Source organism: Monodelphis domestica, chromosome 7 (genome assembly GCF_027887165.1).
Source record: "Monodelphis domestica isolate mMonDom1 chromosome 7, mMonDom1.pri, whole genome shotgun sequence".
Lineage (NCBI taxonomy): Eukaryota > Metazoa > Chordata > Mammalia > Didelphimorphia > Didelphidae > Monodelphis > Monodelphis domestica.
The window spans coordinates 90,132,837-90,154,040 of NC_077233.1; the positions used below are offsets into that span (position 1 = coordinate 90,132,837).

At 52.1% G+C, this 21,204-nt stretch overlaps 4 protein-coding genes across 8 annotated transcripts in view; 3 read left to right on the top strand and 1 right to left on the bottom strand.

Annotated features, from left to right (window-relative positions):
- Nucleotides 1-9,704, bottom strand: LOC100028602 (ataxin-10-like). 3 transcript variants are annotated; one of them, XM_056805032.1, is made up of 2 exons: nt 9,566-9,704; nt 1-2,117 (listed from the first exon to the last, which is right to left on the bottom strand). In XM_056805032.1, the coding sequence occupies exon 2, from the start codon at nt 2,015-2,017 to the stop codon at nt 545-547; it is 1,473 nt and encodes a 490-aa protein (XP_056661010.1). In that variant the 5' UTR covers nt 2,018-2,117; nt 9,566-9,704; the 3' UTR covers nt 1-544. The 3 variants fall into 3 exon arrangements, with proteins under 3 accessions (XP_056661010.1, XP_056661009.1, XP_056661008.1); XM_056805031.1 differs by lacking the exon at nt 9,566-9,704 and adding an exon at nt 2,449-2,597; XM_056805030.1 differs by lacking the exon at nt 9,566-9,704 and adding an exon at nt 2,417-2,597.
- On the top strand, nt 2,714-9,775 carry HYAL3 (hyaluronidase 3). Its single transcript, XM_007499898.3, has 4 exons — nt 2,714-2,793; nt 6,934-7,841; nt 7,988-8,077; nt 8,683-9,775. The coding sequence occupies exons 2-4, from the start codon at nt 6,957-6,959 to the stop codon at nt 8,962-8,964; spliced, it is 1,257 nt and encodes a 418-aa protein (XP_007499960.2). The 5' UTR covers nt 2,714-2,793; nt 6,934-6,956; the 3' UTR covers nt 8,965-9,775.
- NAA80 (N-alpha-acetyltransferase 80, NatH catalytic subunit) lies at nt 5,049-6,583 on the top strand. Its single transcript, XM_007499897.3, has one exon. The coding sequence runs from the start codon at nt 5,049-5,051 to the stop codon at nt 5,889-5,891; it is 843 nt and encodes a 280-aa protein (XP_007499959.2). The 3' UTR covers nt 5,892-6,583.
- The window catches only part of IFRD2 (interferon related developmental regulator 2), a 19,998-nt gene continuing 8,350 nt past the window's right edge, over nt 9,557-21,204 (top strand). Inside the window, exons 1-9 of one of the 3 annotated variants that reach the window (XM_056805034.1) lie at nt 9,557-9,667; nt 16,910-17,026; nt 17,224-17,308; nt 17,565-17,689; nt 17,857-18,014; nt 19,521-19,571; nt 19,695-19,864; nt 20,313-20,418; nt 20,495-20,632. In XM_056805034.1, coding sequence (XP_056661012.1) covers nt 9,637-9,667; nt 16,910-17,026; nt 17,224-17,308; nt 17,565-17,689; nt 17,857-18,014; nt 19,521-19,571; nt 19,695-19,864; nt 20,313-20,418; nt 20,495-20,632 — 981 coding nt within the window. In that variant the 5' untranslated portion in view covers nt 9,557-9,636. Of the gene's footprint in view, nt 9,668-10,521; nt 10,757-16,909; nt 17,027-17,223; nt 17,309-17,564; nt 17,690-17,856; nt 18,015-19,520; nt 19,572-19,694; nt 19,865-20,312; nt 20,419-20,494; nt 20,633-21,204 lie in introns of those variants that run through there. The other 2 variants (XM_007499886.3, XM_007499887.3) reach the window with 2 other exon arrangements.

The following is a 21,204-nucleotide window of genomic DNA, read 5'->3' on the forward strand; positions in this document are numbered from 1 at the left end:
TTAAGATATGCAGAATATTTTATTTTATGCATGAGGAAGAAAGAGGTTAAGAAACTGGGTCACATGAGAATCCACATAGGGAGTAATATCCAGAGTGGGATTCAAACCCAGGGTCTTGTGACTCCAAAGCCATGACTCTCTCCATCACACTGTACTGCTCTGCACCATTATAAACACATACCTAGACAGAAACACATTGGATGAAGGTAGGTCAATAAATGTTAAGCACTTACTATGTGCCTGGCACTGTGCTAAGGGACTGACCATTGGTTTCTGAAGGTCCCTCGGCCGGTGCACTTTTACAGATGACAAGTCTATCGTGCTACTTAAATAGATGGCAAATCTAAGGCAAAAACTGCCTAATGGACCATGTTCCTGACATCTGTGGGTATATCAGGGCCCACAAGCATCCAATCCTGTTATCCTCAGATTTTAGACCTTCTTGGCTTTGAACTAGTTAGATATTCTTCAGATCCTTGTCACTTCCTTTCCTGCAGTAATGGCACATCCCAGGAAGCCTGGAGCCAAGAGTCAGGTGGTAGGATTATTTACCACCAGAAGCTTTTCTTGTGGATCTCACAGTAAGCTTCCCATCTCTTTGTTCAACTTCTAGACCCATTTTCTTCAACATGGCTGTATCTGCCAGGCCGTGATTTTCCATCTTTGCAATTAGTTCTTGGTTTCTCTTATTCTGCTCAGTCAGATTTCGAATGGCATACACTGCCCACTCTTTCAGAAAGGGATTGTTGTCATCCATGCTGCAGCTGTCCAGAATCAGGGGGATACCATCTAATTGATACACTTTGTCTTGGTTATTCTTATCTTTATAGCACAAGTTGCCAATCAGACGAATGAGGTGGGACTTGAACCCTGCCACAGGGCTGGAGATGTCCCCTTCCCCACGCACACAGGGAGAAGTGGTGAAGACATTTGGGGTCTGCTTCCCTGCCAAATGAGTCATCTGCAAGGTCTCAACTGCTGTCTGGAGGAGCCCAGGGAAAGCTTGTAAGGAGGGGAGCAGGTCACAGTTGGCACTCATTTCACAAAGGACATGGAGAAGCCTAATGGTGGTCAGGGCTTCCTCATCACCACTGTGGTCGGAGGAGGCAAGCTTCAGCACAGACTTGCATTTCTCCTGGAATCTGCTTGCCACAAATCCAGTGTGACTTAGAAATGCAGCTGTGAACTCACTGGTCAGTGGCTCATCCCCTACAAGTTTGGCTATCATGAGATCGAGCAAGGCCACCCTTTCCTGATGGCTCAGCTTAGCATAGAGGGAGTTCACCAGCTCTGGGCTTCTCAGCAAATACTCTGAAATGATCAAGAAGGCCCAATCAGCATCTGCCAGCTTCTGGTAGGCCTGGACAACTCTCAAAGCTACGGTCAGATTTCTGCTCTGAAGGTCCTTCAGCCTCTCCGAGTTCAGACACGTGAACAGGATCATGCAAGAGTAGGTGACAATCTTCTCATCTGAATAGCTGAGGCAGCCCAAGAAGAGATCTGGGAAGGCATCTTTCCACAGCATCCTCTGAGAAGCCTCATTTCCTGCCACAGCATTGCCCAAGAACTGCAGGCCACATCGAAAGGCTGTCAGCCGGGATTCCTGATTAATGACATTCAGTTTCTGAAATAAATCCACCAGCTTCACGGAGGTGCCGATCAAATCCAAGTCCCTGATCATGTCCTGGTTCCCAGCGCACCGCACACAAGCATTCCGCAGGCAGCGGAAACACTCTGCAGTGAGCTGCAGTTGGGGGTCCAGGTACAATGGGCGACCAGCCTCCCCGCACGCCAGCTCTACCTCATGGGAGGATTTTGTCAGGATTTGTTGAACGTCCTGAAAGACCCGCTTGGACGCTGTTTCTCGGTGCCGCTGCTCACGGAGCAGCCCCGTAAGCTCCTGTAGTCGCTCCAGGCGATCGCCCGGCTCATGGTCGGCTTCCAGAGCCACCAGCGCCATCTCCAGCCGCTCGGAGCTGGGTCCGGCACGGTCCGATTCCTTGCTGGGCGCCGCCATCTTGGTGAGGGGGAGGGGCCTGTTACCGAGGTATTAACGCGGGGTCTTTACAATTCTTTCCCTTTTGAGTATCTTTCTCCTCTTCTTCAAGGCGCCATCCCTTAAAACAAGGAACAAAAAAAGGGGGGGGGGGATCATTCAGCAACACTAGCACGAACCCATGCCTTACTGGCAGCTTTCTATACCACCGAGATCACAGGTTTGACTGGAAATGTAAAAACTAGATTTCTGAGTGATCAAAGCTGGAACAGACCTTAGAGGCCATCTCATTCAACCTCCTTCTTTTATGTAAAAAAGGAGACGAGGAAACAGCCCCTCACCCTGTGGTTACTCGTTTAAGGTCACCCCGGAGCCACCCCGGGGAGGACTGAACCTAAGCCCCTCCGACTTTCACCTTACCGGGCTACCTTCTCAAGTTATCTCCAACATACATTTATTCCGGAAGAGAAGGAACTTTTAAAGGGGGTACAAAGATTTTGTTGAGCCCTAGGGTTTTCCTAACAACAGGAAACCCTAACTATCGCGCAACCCAGACCCAGGCGCAGACCCTGGAGGCCCACCCCTCGCCCCGCCCCCCACCCTGGTGGCCAATGGGGCGCGGGGCCCCTGGTCTCGGGACCAGACTCCCCTCCCGGGGGCGGAGCCGGGCAGCGGCCGCTGCTGTGCGTCCTCCTCCTCGCTAGGCGGGGAGCGCGAGCCTGCGGGAGCGCGCCGGCTGAATCGGCATTGGAGCAGTGGCTGCAGGGGAAGAACCCGAAGCTGGGAGGCGGCAGCATGTCAGTATCTCGGCCCGCCGCGCCCCTCTCCCTTCCCTCCCCGAGCCCGCCCGCTGTCCATGTGTCTGTGCGTCCGTCCGTCCTCCTCACGTGTCCGGCAGGCGGCCCCTCCCCCCTTCCGCCCTCTGTCTTATATGTCTGTGTGTCAGTCTGGCCGCCCGCCCCACGTGTCTGGCCGGGTTCCCTCTGCCCGTCTGTCTGTCTGTCTGTCTGTCTGTCTGTCTGTCTGTCTGTCTGTCTGTCTGCAGGGTATGACCTTCTGCCCAAAGAGGAACTCCCTTCCTGTTAGAGGGAGCTCAGGGAGCTTCCCTGCAGGCGCTATCAGGTCAATAACCTTTCTTCCATTAGGGAAGGCCAGGATCAACTCCCTCTTTATAAAGGAGGAAACTGAGGCATAGAAAGTTTTGAGGAGGTGCTGGGCTCCAGATCACAGGAAAAGAAGGCTTGGGAACTTCCCCCAACCCCTTGGAATAGAAAATGGAAAGAACATCCCCTCCCCCCACTCAGTCTTGTCCTGCTCTTGATAGGAACATTTGGGGTGGTTTAGGGGGAGTGTTGGCGGGCAGCTGGGCAGAGATATTTGCTTCCTGGCGCCCCCTCCCTGCCTACAGCAGAGGTTAAGCCACGCCTGGGTTACCCCCATGTCTTTGGGGACAGGAAACAGCTGAAGCTTCCTTCTTCAAGAAGGGGTTCAGACTGAGCAGAGCAGCAGACAGTGGTCCCTGGGGTAAGCTGAGGAGAGGGAGCTTCCTTTCCTTCCCCTGCCCCCTCCCTCTTGGCTTCCTTGACCCCATCTCTGGAAAGAGGGTAGGTATTTTACAAGGATGATGGGGGAGCAGAGAAGGGGAAGATGAGCTAGGAATCTGGAGAGCTGATTTTGGTCTTAGCTGTACTGTAGTGTTTGTTCATGTGGGAGCTGGATTTAAGTCTTTCACCTTTCTGGGCCAGTTTTCTCATCTGTAAAATGGGAGTGTTGTCCTGGCTGATTTCTAGAAAGTCTCTGTCTGGGCCTCAGTTTCCTCATCTGTAAAATGGGAGTGTCATTCTGGCTGATTTCTAGAAGCCCTTCCTTCTCTGATGTTTGGTGGTTCTTTGAACTCAGGAGTCCTGAAGCCAGACTCAGCTGGTCTGCAATGGCTTAATCATTGCTCCTTGCGGAGGCTGGAAGGACCCTGCCCATGGGAGTTCCCACATCAGCCATCTCCCTCCTGGGACCCCAACAGATTCCCCTCCCATCTTGCAGACCCTGAAAGTGAGGAAGAACATGGTTTGGGAGGCCCTGATGGGGGAGGAGGGAGAGTCAGCCGTTGGGACCTGACCTGTGTGGGGAGGAAGCGGGGAGTCCTTATCTGTATGGCTCTGCAATCCCTTGGAGAAAAGCAGAACTCGGAGCTGTGCCCTGCTGTGCCCCTCGTGAGGGAGGAGGCCAGGCCTTCATTGCCCCAGGAGCCCTCACCTTCTTGACCACTTCATATTGGCCCTCTGGCTTCCGGGGAGCCTTGCTTTCCCTGTCCCAGGGAGTCTCTTGAGGTTCCTTGAAGGCCTGAGATTTTTCGCTCCAGTGTCCGTTCTCTCACATGCGCTGAAGTGGGTAAGAGAAAGTTGGTGTTTCTATTAAGGGCTTGGGGAACCTGTCCTCAATATCAGCAACCTTTTGTCAGCTGGTTCAGAAGAAGGGTTTCTGGGTATCACAACAACGGAAAAATCCCCAAAGCACAGAAAATCTAAAAATAATTGCTGTGGACCTTTTGAGAACTAGTATTCATTTAACTGGAGTTTTCCTTCCCTAAACTGAATTCATATTGGGAAAAAAAAGAGCTAGGCTAGGGACCCATCACAGACCATACCATAAAAGGGTTGGTTGAAGGAGGGGAGTGGAGTATTGTTTTGCCTGGACAAGAGAACTGGGGAATCTGGGAGGGAGGGAGCAGTGGTATGATCTCTGTCTTCAAATATCTGAAGGGTTGTCTAGTGTGAAAAGGATTAAGCTCATTGAGCCCTGAAGGCAGAACTAGACGCATTTGGGGGAAAGTTGCAGAGAGGCAGATATAAGTATAACATAAGGAACAAAGGCGCTAACAGGGATAGCTGACCCATGGAGAGAGAGTGAGCTCCCTGTCCCTGTAGCTCTCCTAGTGAGTGGAAGCCGAATTTGTCTGGGATGGATGCTGTACTGGGGATTTTTGTTGAGGAAGAGGTTGGACTAGTTGACCTCCGAGGTCCCATCCAGCCCCGACTGCCTGGGATTTTGTGAAATGTCAGTTCTGGGTAATCCACAGGAGGAGAATGGAGAATTGGTCCTAGACCCAGAGGGAAAGCTGTGGTTCCTGTCCAGAAGCTGGATGATGGCTTCTTCGTCCTCCTTGGCTTCATGCCCTGGCTTCGAAGGGCTCACCCTGGAGCCTGCCCACCTGCGTCCAGAGCTTCTAGATGCCTGTGCTGACCTCATCAACCAGGAGTGGCCTCGGAGTCGAGCCTCCCGTCTACACTCCCTGGGCCAATCCTCAGACTCTTTCCCCCTGTGCCTGGCCCTGCTGGGGCCCCCACCTAGCCCAGGAGCCTTGTCCACAGTCCTGGGCCATTCCCGACTCTCCCGAGTCGCTGCCCATGATCACAGCCTATTGGTCGAAACCGTGGTCGTTGCTCGGGCCCTTCGGGGTCAGGGGTTTGGCCGCCGCCTCATGGAGGCCACTGAGGCCTTTGCCAAGGCCCGGGGCTTTCGTCGACTGCACCTAACCACCCATGACAAGCAGCATTTCTATGCCCACCTGGGCTACAAGCTTGGAGAGCCCGTGCAGGGTCTCACGTTCAGTAGTGCTCTGACTTCATCTATCCTCCAGGCCTTCTCTCAGCCTGCCAGCACTCCAGAGCCTAAACTCCCCAGCCCCTGCAGGAAGACTTCGGGGTCCTCCTGTCTTACTAACTCCCACCCTGGGCCCAATCTGCCCCCTGCGCCACCCCCCCCTCCTCCTTTACCTGCCCACTATCTCAGCCCTCCAGCCCTTTCCCCTATTGGCACTCCACAGCAAAGCCTTCTGGAGACGCCGTATAGGGACATCCGGGGTCGCCCCATATTTTGGATGACAAAGGAGATCTGATGGGGTTGGCCTGGTGGCCTGTTAGCTGAGGAGAGAAGGAAGGAAAGAATGCAGAAAGGATTGTCAAGATGGCCAGAAGAGATAACTGAACTGCCCTGAAATCTTCGCAGTGCCTGAAGCCTGTTTCCTGGCTGCCAGTGCTACTCTCCCAGGGAAGGGAGAACATGGGGAAATCACCCAGCCTCATTCCATTTTTTTTCCTTTTTGGAGGTGGGAGCAAATCTCAGAGTGCCAGCACCCCACCCCCAGCAGAGGAGTTGGAGGGGAAGAGGCCACAGGGATGAGAATGGCAGTCAGAGTGGTTTCTGAGGCACTTTTAAGGTTTACAAAACACTTCCCTCATCATGTCCCTCTGAGGGAGAGACTGCACACACGTATTATTGTCCCCATTTTCTAGAGCAGGAAATTGAGTAGAAGATCAGACTTTATCAGAAGATTGAAGTGGTCAAGCTGGCATTCAGTGCCAGGCTTTTCTTTTCCAAATCTGACACTGCTATACCTCTTAGACTGTGCCAGCTGCCTTGCAGATTCTGAGCTCGGTGAGGCCAGACTGTCTTATCTGAACAGTGGGCAGAGGTCTCTGCACACAGTAGGTGCTCAATAAGTGTCGATTAGATTCCTTCCATTGTTAACCAGCATGGCTATGTGTGAGCTGCATTGAATAAAGCAGCCCCATCCTGGGGAATCATGTGCCTAGGGTCTGTCCCTTGTATTTATTTCACTCCTTGGGCAGTGGTATAAAACCTTTTCCCAGGGCTTTTCTCTTCTGGACTCTTCTGATTCCTTCCTCTCAACCTTTCTTTTCCCAACCCTTCCAATTAACCAGGCTCCACCCTCCCCTGGAGCCCAAGTTTAATTATTAGGCTTTTGCTGCTTCTTACTGCTTAGGAAAGAGCCCACAGGAGCAATGAGAAGAATGGGAGGGAAGACCAGTGAAGAGGCTGGGGAGGGAGCCCATGTCGGAGTCCAGAATCGGATCCTTCTTAACCCCCAAGACTTCTGTGCTCCTGCCTCTCATTCTAGTCTCCTCTCTCCCCTACAGGTCTCTCTCTGCTGGGCCCAACTATGAATGGGGGCTGCTATTTGGTGGCCTGGGCCACCCTATGCCTGGTGGGTGGGTGGGCAACCTCCTGGCATCTGGGCCGTCCCTTCACTGCAGTGTGGAACGTGCCCACGGCCCGATGCCAGACCCATTTTGGCCAGCCCCTGCCCTTGGACCCCTTTGACATCGTGCACAACTGGGCCCAGCGCTTTCGGGGTCAGAATATTACCATCTTCTACAAGAACCAGTTTGGCCTTTACCCCTACCTGGGGCCAAGGGGCATCGTCCACCATGGAGGTATCCCCCAGGCTGTTTCCCTGCACAGGCACCTTGCCCTGGTTGCCAACCAGATCTCTGGCCTCATGCATAAGGGCTTCAGAGGCTTAGCTGTGCTTGACTGGGAAGAGTGGCACCCACTCTGGAACCGGAACTGGGGGCTCCGTCAGGTCTACCGAAAGGCAGCCTGGGCCTGGGCCCAGCAGCAGTGGCCAGATCTACCCCCTAAGCAGCAACACCTCAAGGCTCGGACTACCTTTGAGCAGGCTGCTCGGGCACTGATGGAGAGCACCCTGCAGCTAGGGCAGGCACTTCGTCCCAGGGGGCTGTGGGGCTTCTATCGCTTCCCTCTCTGCCGCAGTCCCTGGCAGGGCAGGCACAATTACACTGGGAAGTGCCGGAAGACAGACAAGGTCTATAATGACCAGCTGTACTGGCTTTGGAAAGCTTCCAGTGCACTCTTCCCCAGCATCTACCTCCCGCCTGACTTGCCCCAGGTCTATCGAAAGAGCTACACACGACATCGGCTGGAAGAGGCTTTCCGAGTGGCCCAATTTGGGCATCCACGCCCTCTGCCTGTGCTGGCCTATGCCCGACTCACACATCCTGGTTCTGGGCAGTTTCTGTCCCAGGTGAGCCTTTGATTTGAAGGGAAGGCATAGTCCTAATCTCCAGGAAGCCTTTGGAGCCCCTAGTCTGAGGAGGGAGTCAGGGGGACCAGGGAGTTTGGCCAGAGCCGAGAAACGGGCCTGGCTGAGCAACATCTCTCCATTTTCAGAATGACCTGATTCAGACCATTGGTGTGAGTGTGGCTCTGGGGGTAGAAGGTGTGGTGCTCTGGGGTGACCTCTCTTTTTCCAGTTCTGAGGTAAGTGATTCTTTTCCTTCCTGCCCCTGGGTCCTCTCCAAAGTCCCATTTCCATTCTTAGTGCCCTAGGCTTGGAGGCTAGAACTAGAAGCGCAGATATAAACCCTAGAAGACATCTTGCTCACCTAGACAATATTCCTTCCTTTTACAGTTGAGGAAACAAAAGCCTAGAAGTTTGGTGAAGGTCACCCAGGTTGTGACTAGCAGAGCTGGCATTAGAACCCAGGTCCTTGGACTCCAAAGCCCATTCTCTTTCCTCTGTACCATGCTACCTAGGAATGCTAGGTCTTGTATTCATGACTGGATGACACTGGCTAGCTCACTTCCCTTTGATGGGGCCTGTTTTTCTCCTCTGTGTAATGCAAGAGTTGAATTAGGTGGGCACTAGAGCCTCTTCAAGTCCTGATATTTGATGTCTGTGGTTTCTTCCCATACTAAGATTCTAGGAGGGCGTATATCTGATCATGAATCAAGGCTCAGAAAGAGAGTGAGCAAAGTTGGTCCCAGGAACTAGGTGTCCAGAGGCTTAGTTCCCTTGGGATGATGTCCCCTTCTTTCCCTTCTCTCTGAAAGATGAAAGGTTTCTCTTTACCTCCCATCCTCAGGAGCAGTGTAAGCATCTCCAGAGCTACCTGTCAACCATATTGGGCCCCTACTTAAGCAATGTGACTCAGGCTGCCCAGGCCTGCAGCCAGCAACTGTGCCATGGCAATGGGCGCTGTGCCCGATGGGAGCCCAGCAATGATGAAGTCTTCTTGCACTTGGAACCAAGAAGAGCTCAGGGAACCCTTATGGAAGGCACTGCCAAATGGGTCCACTTCCGATGCCTCTGCTACCCAGGCTGGGAAGGCACTACCTGCAAGGTTCCGGTAGCTGGCACAGAATGAAGGATATCACCTTCAGCTTTGTCCTCAGAAGATTCCCAATTGTGGGGGCAAAGCTATAGGCCACCTATATTTGTCTTTGTCTTCTGAGCTTCCTCAAATTGTTCCTACTGGCCTCTTATTCTCTCAAACTACAAAGAGACCATTGTGGGGCTTTTTCCTGCCTGTTTGCTAAAATTTCCCTTTCTGCTAATAGACCTGGAAACACCCCCCTCTATTATTCTTCTACTGTGCCTGAAAGTACTGGATTTAGGAATTGGATTTTTGACCTTGAACAAATTCCTTCCTCTCTCTCAATGCCTCATATTCCTCTTTTTTTTTTTTTTAAAGAGAATTGGAATTAGAGTTGGTGAAAGGACTTGACCAAAAGTCATTGCTAGTTTGGCAGAGTCTGAATTTGAAACCAGGTACTCAATTCTAAATCCAATGCTTTTTCTGTTACACTGATAAGTGAGGGGATTGAACCAGAGCATCTATAAGTCCCCTTCCTGCTGTAAATCCTAAAAAACTTGTGGGTCCAATGTAGTATTTGGTCTAGGTTTTTAAATGGCCTTTTTTTTTCTGGCTCTGGATGATTCCCACAGTGCAGCTACAACCGGAGTACCTTTTCTGTGGCCTTGAGTCACCTTCCTTGAACCTTGCAGCCCTGGATTCAAGGACTTGAGCATAGGGACCATGTTGAAGCAGCTGTTCCATTGGGAATTCAGTAAGTGGGTCTAAACAGGTTATGATATTTGTGGCATATACTTTGTCTTCATCTGTATTTTCATTCCATAGTTGGGTTAGACCATAAAATCATTTTTCCTTCTCTCTACATGTGTGCTGGCTGATTTTCTCCCCCAAACACAATTTACTTGCTTTGTCTTTTAACAAGTTTCTTCAAGATACAGTTTCAAGATTACAGATGTAGTTTCAAGATAGTTTCTCTGTATCTTAGTGTCTTTGCCTCTTTGTCTCTTTGTCTCCGTCCTTTCTTTTACCAAGAGAGAATATTTGCATTATCTAACTCATAGGATTCGTAGGGGGAATGCTTTACAAATCTTAAGGCACAGAGGTCTCTGGCCTCAAATATTTCATAGCCTTCTGACCCTGGGCAAGTCACTTGATTCCAATTGCCTAGCCTTTAACGCTCTTCTGCCTTGAAACTGGTATCTATTCCAAGACAGAAGATAAAGTTTAAAAATATAAAAATAGTTTACAGAAGATTATTCTAAAAGTAATACAAGACTGAGAAGCAAGCGCACAAGAAAACGTAGACACGTGGAGCCTCCTGTCAGCAGTCAAATTAAGAGTCCAACTTAGAGCTGGGAGTGGTGCATTGTGGTCCTTTTAGTTCGTATACCACCTTGAAGCTTTCACTTTCCCCAGGTAGAGGACTTCATTTCCCGATATGCATCGCTGTTTCGCGGGTCGGGGAGGGCGGGGAGAGGCAGGGCGTCGCGCAAGCCCCTATGGGGATGGTAGTTCGACCTCCCTGGAGGCTCGCTGAAGCCGTCGGGCCGGGGATCCAGGAGACTCCGTGTCCCAGAGTCCCTGGCGGTTCGGGCGGGACGCTGAAAGGGGTGGGAACAGCTAAGGTAGTTGAGCGAAGATGGTGGCGCGCGTGGCGTGCTGCCCCCGGCCTCTGCCTGTCTTTTCGCGGCGCGCGCTGGCGCGGGCGCCTAAGAGCACGAACCCCGACGCGAGTCCCCGCCGGCTCTGACCCCGCGCCCCCGCGCGCCGCCCGCCCGGCCCGGCATGCCCCGCGCCCGCAAGGGACACGCGCCCCGGAGGGGAGGACAGCGCCGAGGTGGGGGTGAGTGTGAGGGTCCGGGGGCGGGGCCTGGGCTCTGGGGGCGGGGCCCGAGGAAGGGGGCTTAGGGGCGCGGCCTGAGGAAGGGGCTTGGGAGCCGGGTATGTGGGTGCAGAACTTAACGAAGGGAGCTGAGGAGAAAGTTAAGAAGGGCTGGGGGGCAACAGGGTGAGGAGGGGGCTGTAGAATATGGAGGCTTCAGGAAGAAGGTGAGGGGCTTGGGATATCTGGAAGGCTGAAGAGGGGCGCAATATGGGGTGATGTGAGGGGCTTGGTGGAGTCTTGGGGATCTCAAGGACTTTGGGTATGACCAGGACAAGAGTGATGTAGGGGGTCTGAGGGGTCTGGAGGACTGTGGGTATGGACAAGATGGGGGTGATGTAAGGGGTTTGAGGACTCTGGGGAGTCTGGAGGACTTTGGGTCAGGACAGGGCAGGTGTGAGAGGCTTGGAGTCTGGAAGAGTGTGGAGGGATACGTATGGTCAACCAGGTGTGGTGTGAGGAGTTTGGGGGTCTGGAGGACTGTGGATGTGGTTAGTACAGAGATGGTATAAGGATCTTGGTGGGCTTTGGGGGTCTGGAGGACTATGGGTATGAACAGGACAGGGGTGATGTGAGGGGTTGGAGTATGGAAGACTGAGGAGGAGCCCATATAGTCAGGACAGGGGTGGTATAAGGGGCTTGGGGGGGGCTTTGGAGGGTCTGGAGGACTGCGGGTATGTTCAGATGGGGGGATGTGAGGGGTTTGGGGAACTAGGGGGGATGTTTGGAGTACTTTGGATATGGTTAGGATAGGGCAGGTGTGAGAGACTTGGAGTCTGGTAGAGTGTGGAGGGACACATATGGTTAGCCAGGGGTGGTGTGAAGGTTTTTTTGGGGTGGGGTGGGCATCTGGAGCTTTGTAAGTTCAGGACATGAGCAGTGTAAGGAACTTGAGGAACCAGTGTGTTGAGGATAGGGGTGGTGTAAAGAGAGCTGTTGGTGGTAGGGTCTACAGGTCTGTAGTACCAGGACTTGGGTAGCATAGAGGCTTGGGGAATCTGAGTGAGGGACAGAGAGGTAGAGAGCAGAGAGATAAGGCTGGGGTCTTGGGGTCTCTGGGAATCCCTCTGGACAAGTATAAAGGAGGGTGAAAAAGTTTAGTATTATAGGTGCAAGAAGGTCTGAGATGGGATTGTTGGGAGAGTCTCTTGGAGTGAATGTGGCTTAGATAGGTCTTTGTCTCGGAGTGGGAACTGAGCAAGGCTGGCAGCCCAAGGGGTTCCTGAGAGGCCACATGTGGCCCCTAGATCTGCCTTGGAGGAGCTGTGATCAGTGGGCTTCTGATCCTAGTGGGGGTGGGGGTGGGTGGGGGAGAGGGGAGGAGGTGGTCCTTTCCTTCCTTCCCATTCTTTTTCCTTCTCTGCTCCCCTCCTCCCCTCTAGAAGTGTCTTGTAACTTCTCAATTCTAGGCTTCTGGGCACATGCCCATGGAAAAATAGAGCCACGTGGATGCTGAACTTCAGCCTTTTTTATGGGCCTAGCATAGAAGAAGGAAGCATAGCCTGGGAGTCAGGACACCTGGCTTTTAGTTCTAGCTTTATCTCCACACACTTATGGCCTGGGTGACCAAGGACAAGTTTTCCTCTCATTCAACATCCTTGTTCCTCTATCAGTAAATGAAGGGGCCTGGAGCAGATGGCATCTAAGGATAAATCTTGTTCACAAAGTTAGGGAATGGCAGAACTGGGGTTTAAGCCAGTTCTCTAAGTTCTAACTGAAGTTTTTTTTCTTCCCCCTTTAACATACCATGCCTTTTTTGCTGTCATTCCAACCTAGATCAGTTTTACCCTCAGCACTTGACATTTTAATAATAATAGCTTTAAGGTTTATAAAGGCCTTTCTTTACAATAACTCTGGGGTGTAGGGATCACCCCCATTTTACAGATGAGAAAACTGAGACTCAGAGAGAGGAAGTCATATGCCAGCTAATAAGGTGTTGGACTCCTGACTCCCTTTTTCCCTCTGATTACACAGCTGGTAAATGGCACAGCTGGGATTTGAACTCTGAACTTCTGGATCTTTCTTTCTGTTTTCTTTCTTCCTCAACTCACCTACTGATGAGAAACTTGCTGGACCAGATCTGTGCTCTGAAGCACAGGACTGACTTCCTGGCTCCTGCCAGGGGTGGGGCCCAGGAACTGAATCAGAGGTTGATATGAAAAGAAGTGGGGGACTCTGGGAGTGGATACTAGAGGCATTTGTTGCCCCTTTCTTCAGAGGGAGCTGGCTGGGCCTGCACCCAGAGCTGTCTCAGAGAGGCAAGCCTTAAAGGTGTCTGCCTCCCTTATCAGGGTTTGCTGGAAAGTCTGTGAAGTGTGATAATTGGAATCCTTGGGAGGCCACTGACTGGCCCAACACTCAAGTTTCGTGAAGGCTGGATCATAAAGAGCCCAATCTCACATAGGGAAACAGAGGCTCTGGAAGGGGAAGGTACTTGGCCAGGGTCACAAAGGTAATAAGTAACAGTCAGGATTCACATCTACCTTTTCTGACTTCAGAGCCAATCTTCTTCTCTGTATTATATTGACTGCCTTTCAGGCAAGAGGAAAAAGTCAATTTAGTATCTGAATACTGGAAGGAAAAAATGCTGGGTTCCCCAATCCCTCTCCCTCAGCACATGGCTTTCCCTTGCTTTTCAAAACATTCACAGTGTTGGGACAGCTAGGTGGTTCAGTGGATAGAGCCCCAGGCCTGGAGTTGGGGGACCTGGGTTTCTAACTCTGTGTATGACCCAGTCACTTAGCTCCAATTGCCTAGCCCTTGTCCTTGTCTTAGAGTGTTACTAAAACAAAAAGTAAGAGATATTAAAAAAAAAAAGACATTCCCAGTTTGGTCAGTTGGCTCCCCAGAGATGTGCTCTATGTGGGCCTGGAACTCCTTGAGGAAAGAGATGTGGGATTCCCATTAGAGGTTAGAGGCTAGACTAGATCCCAGGAGAAGCTGAAGCATCTCTTGGAGGTGAGGCTTGCCTCCTCCTTCCTAGGACTTCCCTTCCAGAGAGACGGAGCATTTCTCTCCTACTAATGGGCCTCCCTAAGCTACCTAGGGAGCCTGGATCCCCAGCAGAACCCCAAGATAAAGTTCTAGGTAGACTGACTTCTGAGCCTAGCAAGATGTATCCTGTGGCTGTCCTGGAGGTTGGGGGTCTGGGCATAGAGGACTATTGACATTGCAGCAGAAGAGGGAGCTTCTAGGCTGTGGCCTTGTTACCACCTTCACCTGCCCTCCTAATTTTAAAAGGGGGTCAGCTGTGGGATGAGAGCACTGGGAGGCCCTAGCTCTTCTCAGCCAGGCAGTAGGACACCTTCCAGGGTTTCTTCCTTTTATTGGCTCTGGGGGATCCGAGAATGTGTTTGCTCAGCCCTGAACCTGTGGGTCCCACCCAGTGTGTATAGGGCAGGTATTAGGTCATTTGTCCCCTGAGGCCTTAAGGAAGCTGTGGTATTTGGGAGAATGGCCTCACTCAGATTCCCATGTCTAAGGACTTATGGGCAATGTCAGGTGGCTGACTCTGAGAACCCACTGTGATTGTGCATTTTGTCTATCTGCCCCCCACCCTGGCCTCAGAGTAGAATCTGACACCCCCAGGCACCTGGGCCCTTTGAAACACCTGAAAACCAACAGGTGGGTGTCTGAAAGATTAGCAGATGTGGCTGAGCCTGGGGAGGAGCCATCCCCCTCCCTAGGTTGGGCCTGAACATGCTCCAGGAACCGCAGTTCTCCAGAGCCAGGCAGACAAGGAGGGCTGCCAGGCAGGGCTTGCTTCCTCCCCAGGCCTTTGCCAGGTCTCCCTTTGCTTTACTCCCCCTCCCAGGGAAGGAAGTGGGTGTGCCCACTGCCCTGGGCCCTGCAGGAGCTCCTGTCACCCTAAGGATGTTAGTCCTGATGAATCCCTGAGCTGACATTTATACAGCACTTGGAGGTTTCTAAAGCATTTTATATCTCATATACTCCATACCACAGTCTTGTGAGGCAAGGACCTTTAGAAACAGTTCAGTTGCTACCCTGCCCTTTCTATTTCTGCTCAGGGCCTCAGTTTCCCTTTCTTGGGTGATTACCCAGAAAGAGGACTTCCACTGAGAGCTATGTGTGAGGAGAGGTGGATCCATACTGAGGCCACTAGCAATGGAGGTCAGGTGAAGAATAGGATGTTTGTCCCTCAGTACCGGTTTCTGGTTCTGGACATTATAACCAATCAACCCCTTTTCTCCATTGCTCCTAAGAACTGAGTGAATGAGAGTCCCTTAGAGGAGCCCTGCTTCAGGCCTTCAGTGATCAGTAGGAAATCCCCACCTTCTGGTATATGAGCTGTTGGCTTTTGGGGTTTGTCTATCCCAGAGGAGGAAGCTGTGACACTGGCAGGAGAGGGACTGGGCTTCGAAAAGACAAATTTCACATGATTACACCCATAAAATCTGTATCAGATTGCTTGCCATCTGGGGATGGGGGTGTGAGAGAATTTGAGACTCAAAATTCTTTTTAAAAAGTTGGAAACTGTTTTTATATGTAATTAGGGAAAAAATAAAATTTAAAAACCAAAACCAAAAATACAGGTAGAAGGAGAAATGATAGTGAACAGTATATTGTGGGCCTTTTAAGAAAATAAGGACACAATGGATAGAGTGCCAGGCCTTGAGTTGGGAGGACTCTGGTCCAATTCTGCCCTCAGACACTTCCTAGCTGTGTGACCCTAGGCAAATCACTTAACCCCCATTGCCTAGCCCTTACTACCCTCTTGTCTTAGAATTGATACTAAGACAGAAACTAAGAGTGAAAGAAAGGAAGGAAAGAAAATAAAGGACATATCCCCCTGAGATAGGTCAGTTTTATCCCTATGATATTAGCCTCTTGTTAGAGTTCTACCCCCAACATCTCAGTGTTCCCCTAAAAACCTACTCTGAATCTGCTGTCATTAACTGTATACAAATTCCTCTTTAACCTATTTAGATTTTGAACTTGCACCTCTTCTCAGAATAACTAACATGTCTCATAAATTCATCATGAGCTGCAGGCCCTGGCCCTATGCCAAATTCTAAAAACTTGGGTGTTATAACCAAGACAAAGGTTAGATGACCTTCTGAAAGGTCCTTATTTCTCCTAGTTGGTATCAATTCTCAGCCATTAGTGGCCTCCTATTCCAGAAATGCTATTCATGAGGCATACGTAGTTAAATGATATCCTTTTAGTCACTATGTTTTCTTTAAGAATTACACAGTTAGGGGGCAGCTGGGTGGCTCAGTGAATTGAGAGCCAGGCCTAGAGATGGGAGGTCCTAGGTTCAAATCTGTCCTCAGACACTTCCCAGCTGGGTGACCCTGGGCAAGTCACTTGACCCCCATTGCCTAGCCCTTAGCACTCTTCTGCCTTGGAGCCAATACATAGTATTGACTCTAAGATGGAAGGTAAGGGTTTAAAAAAAAAAAAGTACACAGTTATCAGGTTTCCTGATAAGAAATTCTGTTTGGACACTGGGGGTTTGTGTTAGAGATTCTTTAACAAAATTTGTTCAAGAGGCCTTCTAGCTAACCCAGAACTAATTGTATTCTCTCTCTCTCTCTCTCTCTCTCTCTCTTACCCACCCTTATCTTTTGTCTTAGTATCCATTCTAAGAGAGAAGAGAAGAAAGGGCTAGGCAAATGAGAGTTAAATGATCTGCTCAGGGTCACATAGCTAGGAAGTGTCTGAGGTCACATTTGAACCCAGGACCTCCTATCTTTAGGTCCAGTGCTCTAACCATTATGACATCTAGGTGCCCCAACTGTATTATCTTTTGGTGAGACCTCATAGGGGCTATTTCAGTTGGAATTGCCCCATTGTTTGGAGGAAGGCTGGAAGAGTAAGAATTAGAGCCCAGCAAGAGCCCATTTTATAGTAACATCTTTGATCTTGGAGAGGATGGGGTATGTGGACAGGATATGGAAACTGGACATGAATCTGAAGCCCGGTCGAGATGGAATTTACTATGTCTTCTGGGGTGAGGAGTTCGCCTTTTTGAGCCTCAGTTTGCACATCTATAAAATGAAAGGGGTAACAACAGGATCTCAGGGTCTTCTTGCAGCTCAGTCCTAGAGCCAGGGACCCTGGGCTGACCTTCCCCATTTTGGCCCTTCCCAGGAGCTCGGAGCAGCACCCAGGCCGACTCTCCCTCCAGTGACGATGAAGCGGCTAGTGAAATATTGAGCCATTACAGCAGTACCAGCGAGGGGGCCAGCATCGCGGAGGAGAACCTAGGTCAGTGGAGGCTGGGGCTTGGGGGCCAAGAATAGAGGAGTGCCCTCTTGGGCTCACTCTGCCCTTTGGGTGGCTCAGAAGTTGCCTCTCTGCACAAGGCAGGAGATGTTCAGCCTGTGCATAGCCCCGATGGCCCCCTCTCTCAGGGGCTGGGACCATGGAGGGGAACTGATGAGCTTTCCTGGCTGGGTCTCCAGGTAATGAAGTGGTCGATGAGCAGGCCCAGCAGGAGGAGCTGGAAGAGAAGCTCAAGGAATGCATCGACAATGTGGCCGACAAGAGGTGCTTGCTTGTGAGAGGCTGCTGTGTCCCACCCCTCTGTCCCTGTCCTCCTCCCTCTGAGAGCAGAGACAATTAGCCCATGATGGCCATCCCAGTAGCTGGCCTCTGGGTCTGTGTTCAGTTCACTGGTCTTTGGGGTCCAGCTTAGGCTTCCATTCTGTGGGAGTCTAGGGGAGCTCCCATGGGAGGGGAGCTCCAGAGTACCCCAGGGGGTGGTGTGATCTGGGTTCCTCCCTCAGTCCTCGTTCTCCCCCAGTGCCAAGACCAGGCTGGGTGCCCTGGAAAGTTTGCGCCTGGCCTTCTCCTCCAGAGTGCTTCTGGACTTTCTGCTGGAGCGCCGCCTCACCCTCACCGACTCCCTTGAAAAGTGCCTCAAGAAAGGTTCGCTGGTCCTCCTGTGCCACTGCTGCCCTGGCCTCCTTGGGGCTCTTGTGGCAGGCAGGGCTGTGGGGAGGTGGTTGGGGAGACTGTGGAAGGTGGGGTTCATGCAGCAGCCTTCTCCTGAAGCCTGAGGTGACCGACAAGGTCCTTCCCATCCCACTTTTCAGGGAAGGGAGAGGAACAGTCTCTCGCTGCCACTGTGCTGACCCTGCTGTGCCTTCAGATGGGCTCGGGCCCAGAGGGAGAGGAGCTCTTCCAGAGCCTGCGGCCCCTCCTCAGCAGTATCCTTACCGATACCTCTGCCAACCTGGGAGCCCGGCACAGTGTGAGCATCCCCTCTTTCGTCTCAGCTCCCCTCCTTCTTTGAGGCCTCTGCAACTTAGGGTTGTCCTAGCTAAGCCCCCTGGTTTTACATAGGAAGAGACTTGGGCTCCCAGAGCTGAATATATTTGGCCATAGCCGTGAGGTATAGAAAAGGAAAGTGGAGATTTGAACCCAGATCTTGTCCTCTTTCACCTGTATTTCTCACATAATGTCTATTATCCTTATCTCTTTTTATGCTGAGGGTCTCAAGATTGTGCCATATCAAGGCAGCCAGGTGGTCCATTGGATAGAGCTCCAGGCCTACAAATAGGTCTTGCATTTCAATCTGACCTCAGACATTTCCTAGCTGGGCGGCTGGACAAGTCACTTAATGCCCATGGCCTAGCCTTTACCACTCTTCTGCCCTAGAACCAGTATCAATACACAGTATTGATTCTAAGATGGAAGGCAGAGATTTAAAAAAAAAAATTGTGCCGTGTGTTCTTGGGGCTGCCCAGCCTGCAGGGAGGACTTGGGTGGAGACGTTGTAAGGTGCCTGGCCTCTTTCATTCCTCCTTCCTCCAGAGTAGCAAAATGGTAAAAAGGGCAAAAGATGTTTCTGCATGAAGCAAGAGATTCATGAGATGTAGGTGGGACCTGGTCTCTGTCATCAGGTGTCTGAAGGGCTCCTTCAGGAACAGAGAGCAGAAATAGGAGGAGGGACCCAGGGCCAGGTTTTGGCTCAATGAAGGAAAAGCTGTGTGGGCCTGGGGAGCCGCTTTGGGAGTTAGGGAGTGGGTCCCCCTGCTTGGCTGGCTTTGAGCAGCAGCTTGAAACCTGCTGGTCACCCGCATCCCAGCGAGGATTCTTGTTCAGCTGCTGCTCTGGGTGGCCTCCAAGGCCCTATGCCACTCTGCGACGCTGGGATTCTGGTGAATCTTATTCCCACCCTTGACTTTTGCTCCATGAGGACATAGACGCTTGTGTAGACTGTTAATAACTATCTGCTGAAAGAATAATGGTCCTCTCTGGGAGCCCTGTAGAAATGGCCTGTAAGCCTCTTCCCAGCTTAAAGGGGAAGCCCCCTTATTTTCTATTCCCTCATTTGTCCTTTTCTTGGAGTGACCCGGGTAAGCCAGTAGACTTAGCTTATAGTTCCTGGGCAGAGATGTGTAGGGCAGTCTGAAACAGAGTCCTTACAAGGACCTATGACCTCCCCTTCCATCGGCTCATTGACCAGCATCAACAGACATGAACTCTCCCTTACACATGTTCCCAACTATATAGTAAATTGAACATAAGTGAATTAGACCAGAAGAAGTGAGGGAGATCCTAGTGCCATGAGGATCACGGGGCCCTAGCTTTAGAGCCGGAAGGGATCTGGAGGTCCTCAGTGCAACCCCCTCATTTTACAGATGAGGAAACTGAGGCCTAGAGGTGAAGTGACTTCTCTCTGGCTTGGGTTTCTGAGGCCTGGGTTTTTGAGGGAGCCCCGAGAATCTGACCCCTGACCTGCTCTCCCCTGCAGTGTGCCACAGCCCTCGGGATGTGCTGTTACATTGCTGCAGCCGACGTGGAGGTGAGTGTGCCCTCTCCCCAGCCCAGAGCCGCTGCCAAGTGTGGAGGGCAGCCCGGACCCAGGTCTGAGAAAGCTGCAGGCGGCTTCCTCACAGCCTCCGGCCCCGCTTCTGTCGTCCCACAGGACCTCGTCTCGTGTCTTGCCTGCCTGGAGAGCATCTTCAGCGGGGCCTATGGGGAGGAGGCCTCCACGGCTCCGGCGCCCCTTCACCCCCTGCACTGCTGCGCCCTCCAGGCCTGGGCCTTACTCCTCACCATCTGCCCCGGCTCCCACATCAGCAGGGTTTTGGACAGGTGTTTGGGGTGCAGGGGGAGGGGGGGGCTCCCCTTCCTTGGTAGTGACCATTCATCCTCTTGTCCCTCTGCAGTCCTGCCCCCTCACTAGCCAAATTATAGCTATTATGTGGAAAATCTTAGATTCAAAGTGAGGTTTCCATGTACAGTGCTCTTTCCATTAGACTGTACTGCCTGTATTCACCTTCCTGCAAGGAAATAGAACAGTCTGTGGCTCCCATTTTCTTTAGTGCTTGGCAGAAGAAGTGGGGAGCCCAGAGAGGATGGAGATTTCGACATGAGCCTCAAGGAGCCTGAGGTTAAATGGGACTCCTGCCCTTGCCTCTTCCCCCGAATTCCTATAGCTAGTAGGTAGCTCTGCCTGTAGACCCTAGCAGCCCCCGTCCAAGGGTGAGGGGAGAGGGGAGCGGTCGGCCTTCACTCACCCTTGCCCCCTGCCCCTGTATAGCCAGCTGCCCCGGCTGCCCCGGCTGCTCTCCAGCGACAGCGTCCACCTCCGCATCGCGGCGGGGGAGACCATTGCCTTGCTCTTCGAGTTGGGCCGAGACCTAGAGGTACGGGGAGCGGTGGACAGGATGGGGACGGGGAGGGTCCGTTGGGGGACAGCTCCTGACCGGGCTCTTCCCTCAGGAGGACTTCCTGTATGAGGATACAGACGCCCTGTGTGGCACCCTCCGAGCTCTGGCCACCGACAGCAACAAGTACCGAGCCAAGGCTGACCGGCGCAAGCAGCGCTCCATCTTCCGGGACGTGCTGCACTTCATCGAGGTGGGGACCCCTTGAACGGAGGGTGGGAGGTGCCGCTTCTCTGCACTCGGTTTTCTCTGGTCTCTGGGATCCCTCCAGCCGGTGCAGTAAAACAAACAGAACCCCGAATTCTAGCCCTTGGGACAGGTCGCTGCTCCGTTTGGCCGATGTCTATGCAGCACCCATCGTGTACAGACCCTGGAGGAACAAAGGTGGTCCCCTTGGGGAGCTCACAGGCTCTGAGGAGGCATCTGGTTGGGATTTCCTCCTCCATATGATGTGGGGCCAGGATGAACTGGCCTCATGGGCCCCTTCCAGGCCTCCCAACTCTGGCCCTATGTCCAGCCACCCTCACAGTGGAAGTGAAGTGAAGATAGTGATTAAGCCCCTGCTGGGTGCACTTGCTGGTTTTCAGGGAAGATAAAAAGTGTAGGTAAGGGGGCAGTGAGGTAGCTCAGTGAAGAGCACCAGGCCTGGAGCCCAGAGGTCCTGGGTTCAAGTCTGGCCTCAGACACCTGGCTGGGGGACCCTGGGCAAGTCACTTAACTCTTTTCTGCCTTGGAACCAATAACTCAGTCCCAATTCTAAGATGA

Bases quoted from the DNA above. Each gene is read 5' to 3' on its own strand.
- HYAL3 (XM_007499898.3), top strand. From the start codon at position 6,957: ATGAATGGGGGCTGCTATTTGGTGGCCTGGGCCACCCTATGCCTGGTG. The intron at 7,842-7,987 runs GTGAGCCTTTGA...CTCCATTTTCAG, and splicing joins CTGGGCAGTTTCTGTCCCAG to AATGACCTGATTCAGACCAT. The intron at 8,078-8,682 runs GTAAGTGATTCT...TCCCATCCTCAG, and splicing joins TCTCTTTTTCCAGTTCTGAG to GAGCAGTGTAAGCATCTCCA.
- LOC100028602 (XM_056805032.1), bottom strand. From the start codon at position 2,017: ATGGCGGCGCCCAGCAAGGAATCGGACCGTGCCGGACCCAGCTCCGAG.
- NAA80 (XM_007499897.3), top strand. From the start codon at position 5,049: ATGTCAGTTCTGGGTAATCCACAGGAGGAGAATGGAGAATTGGTCCTA.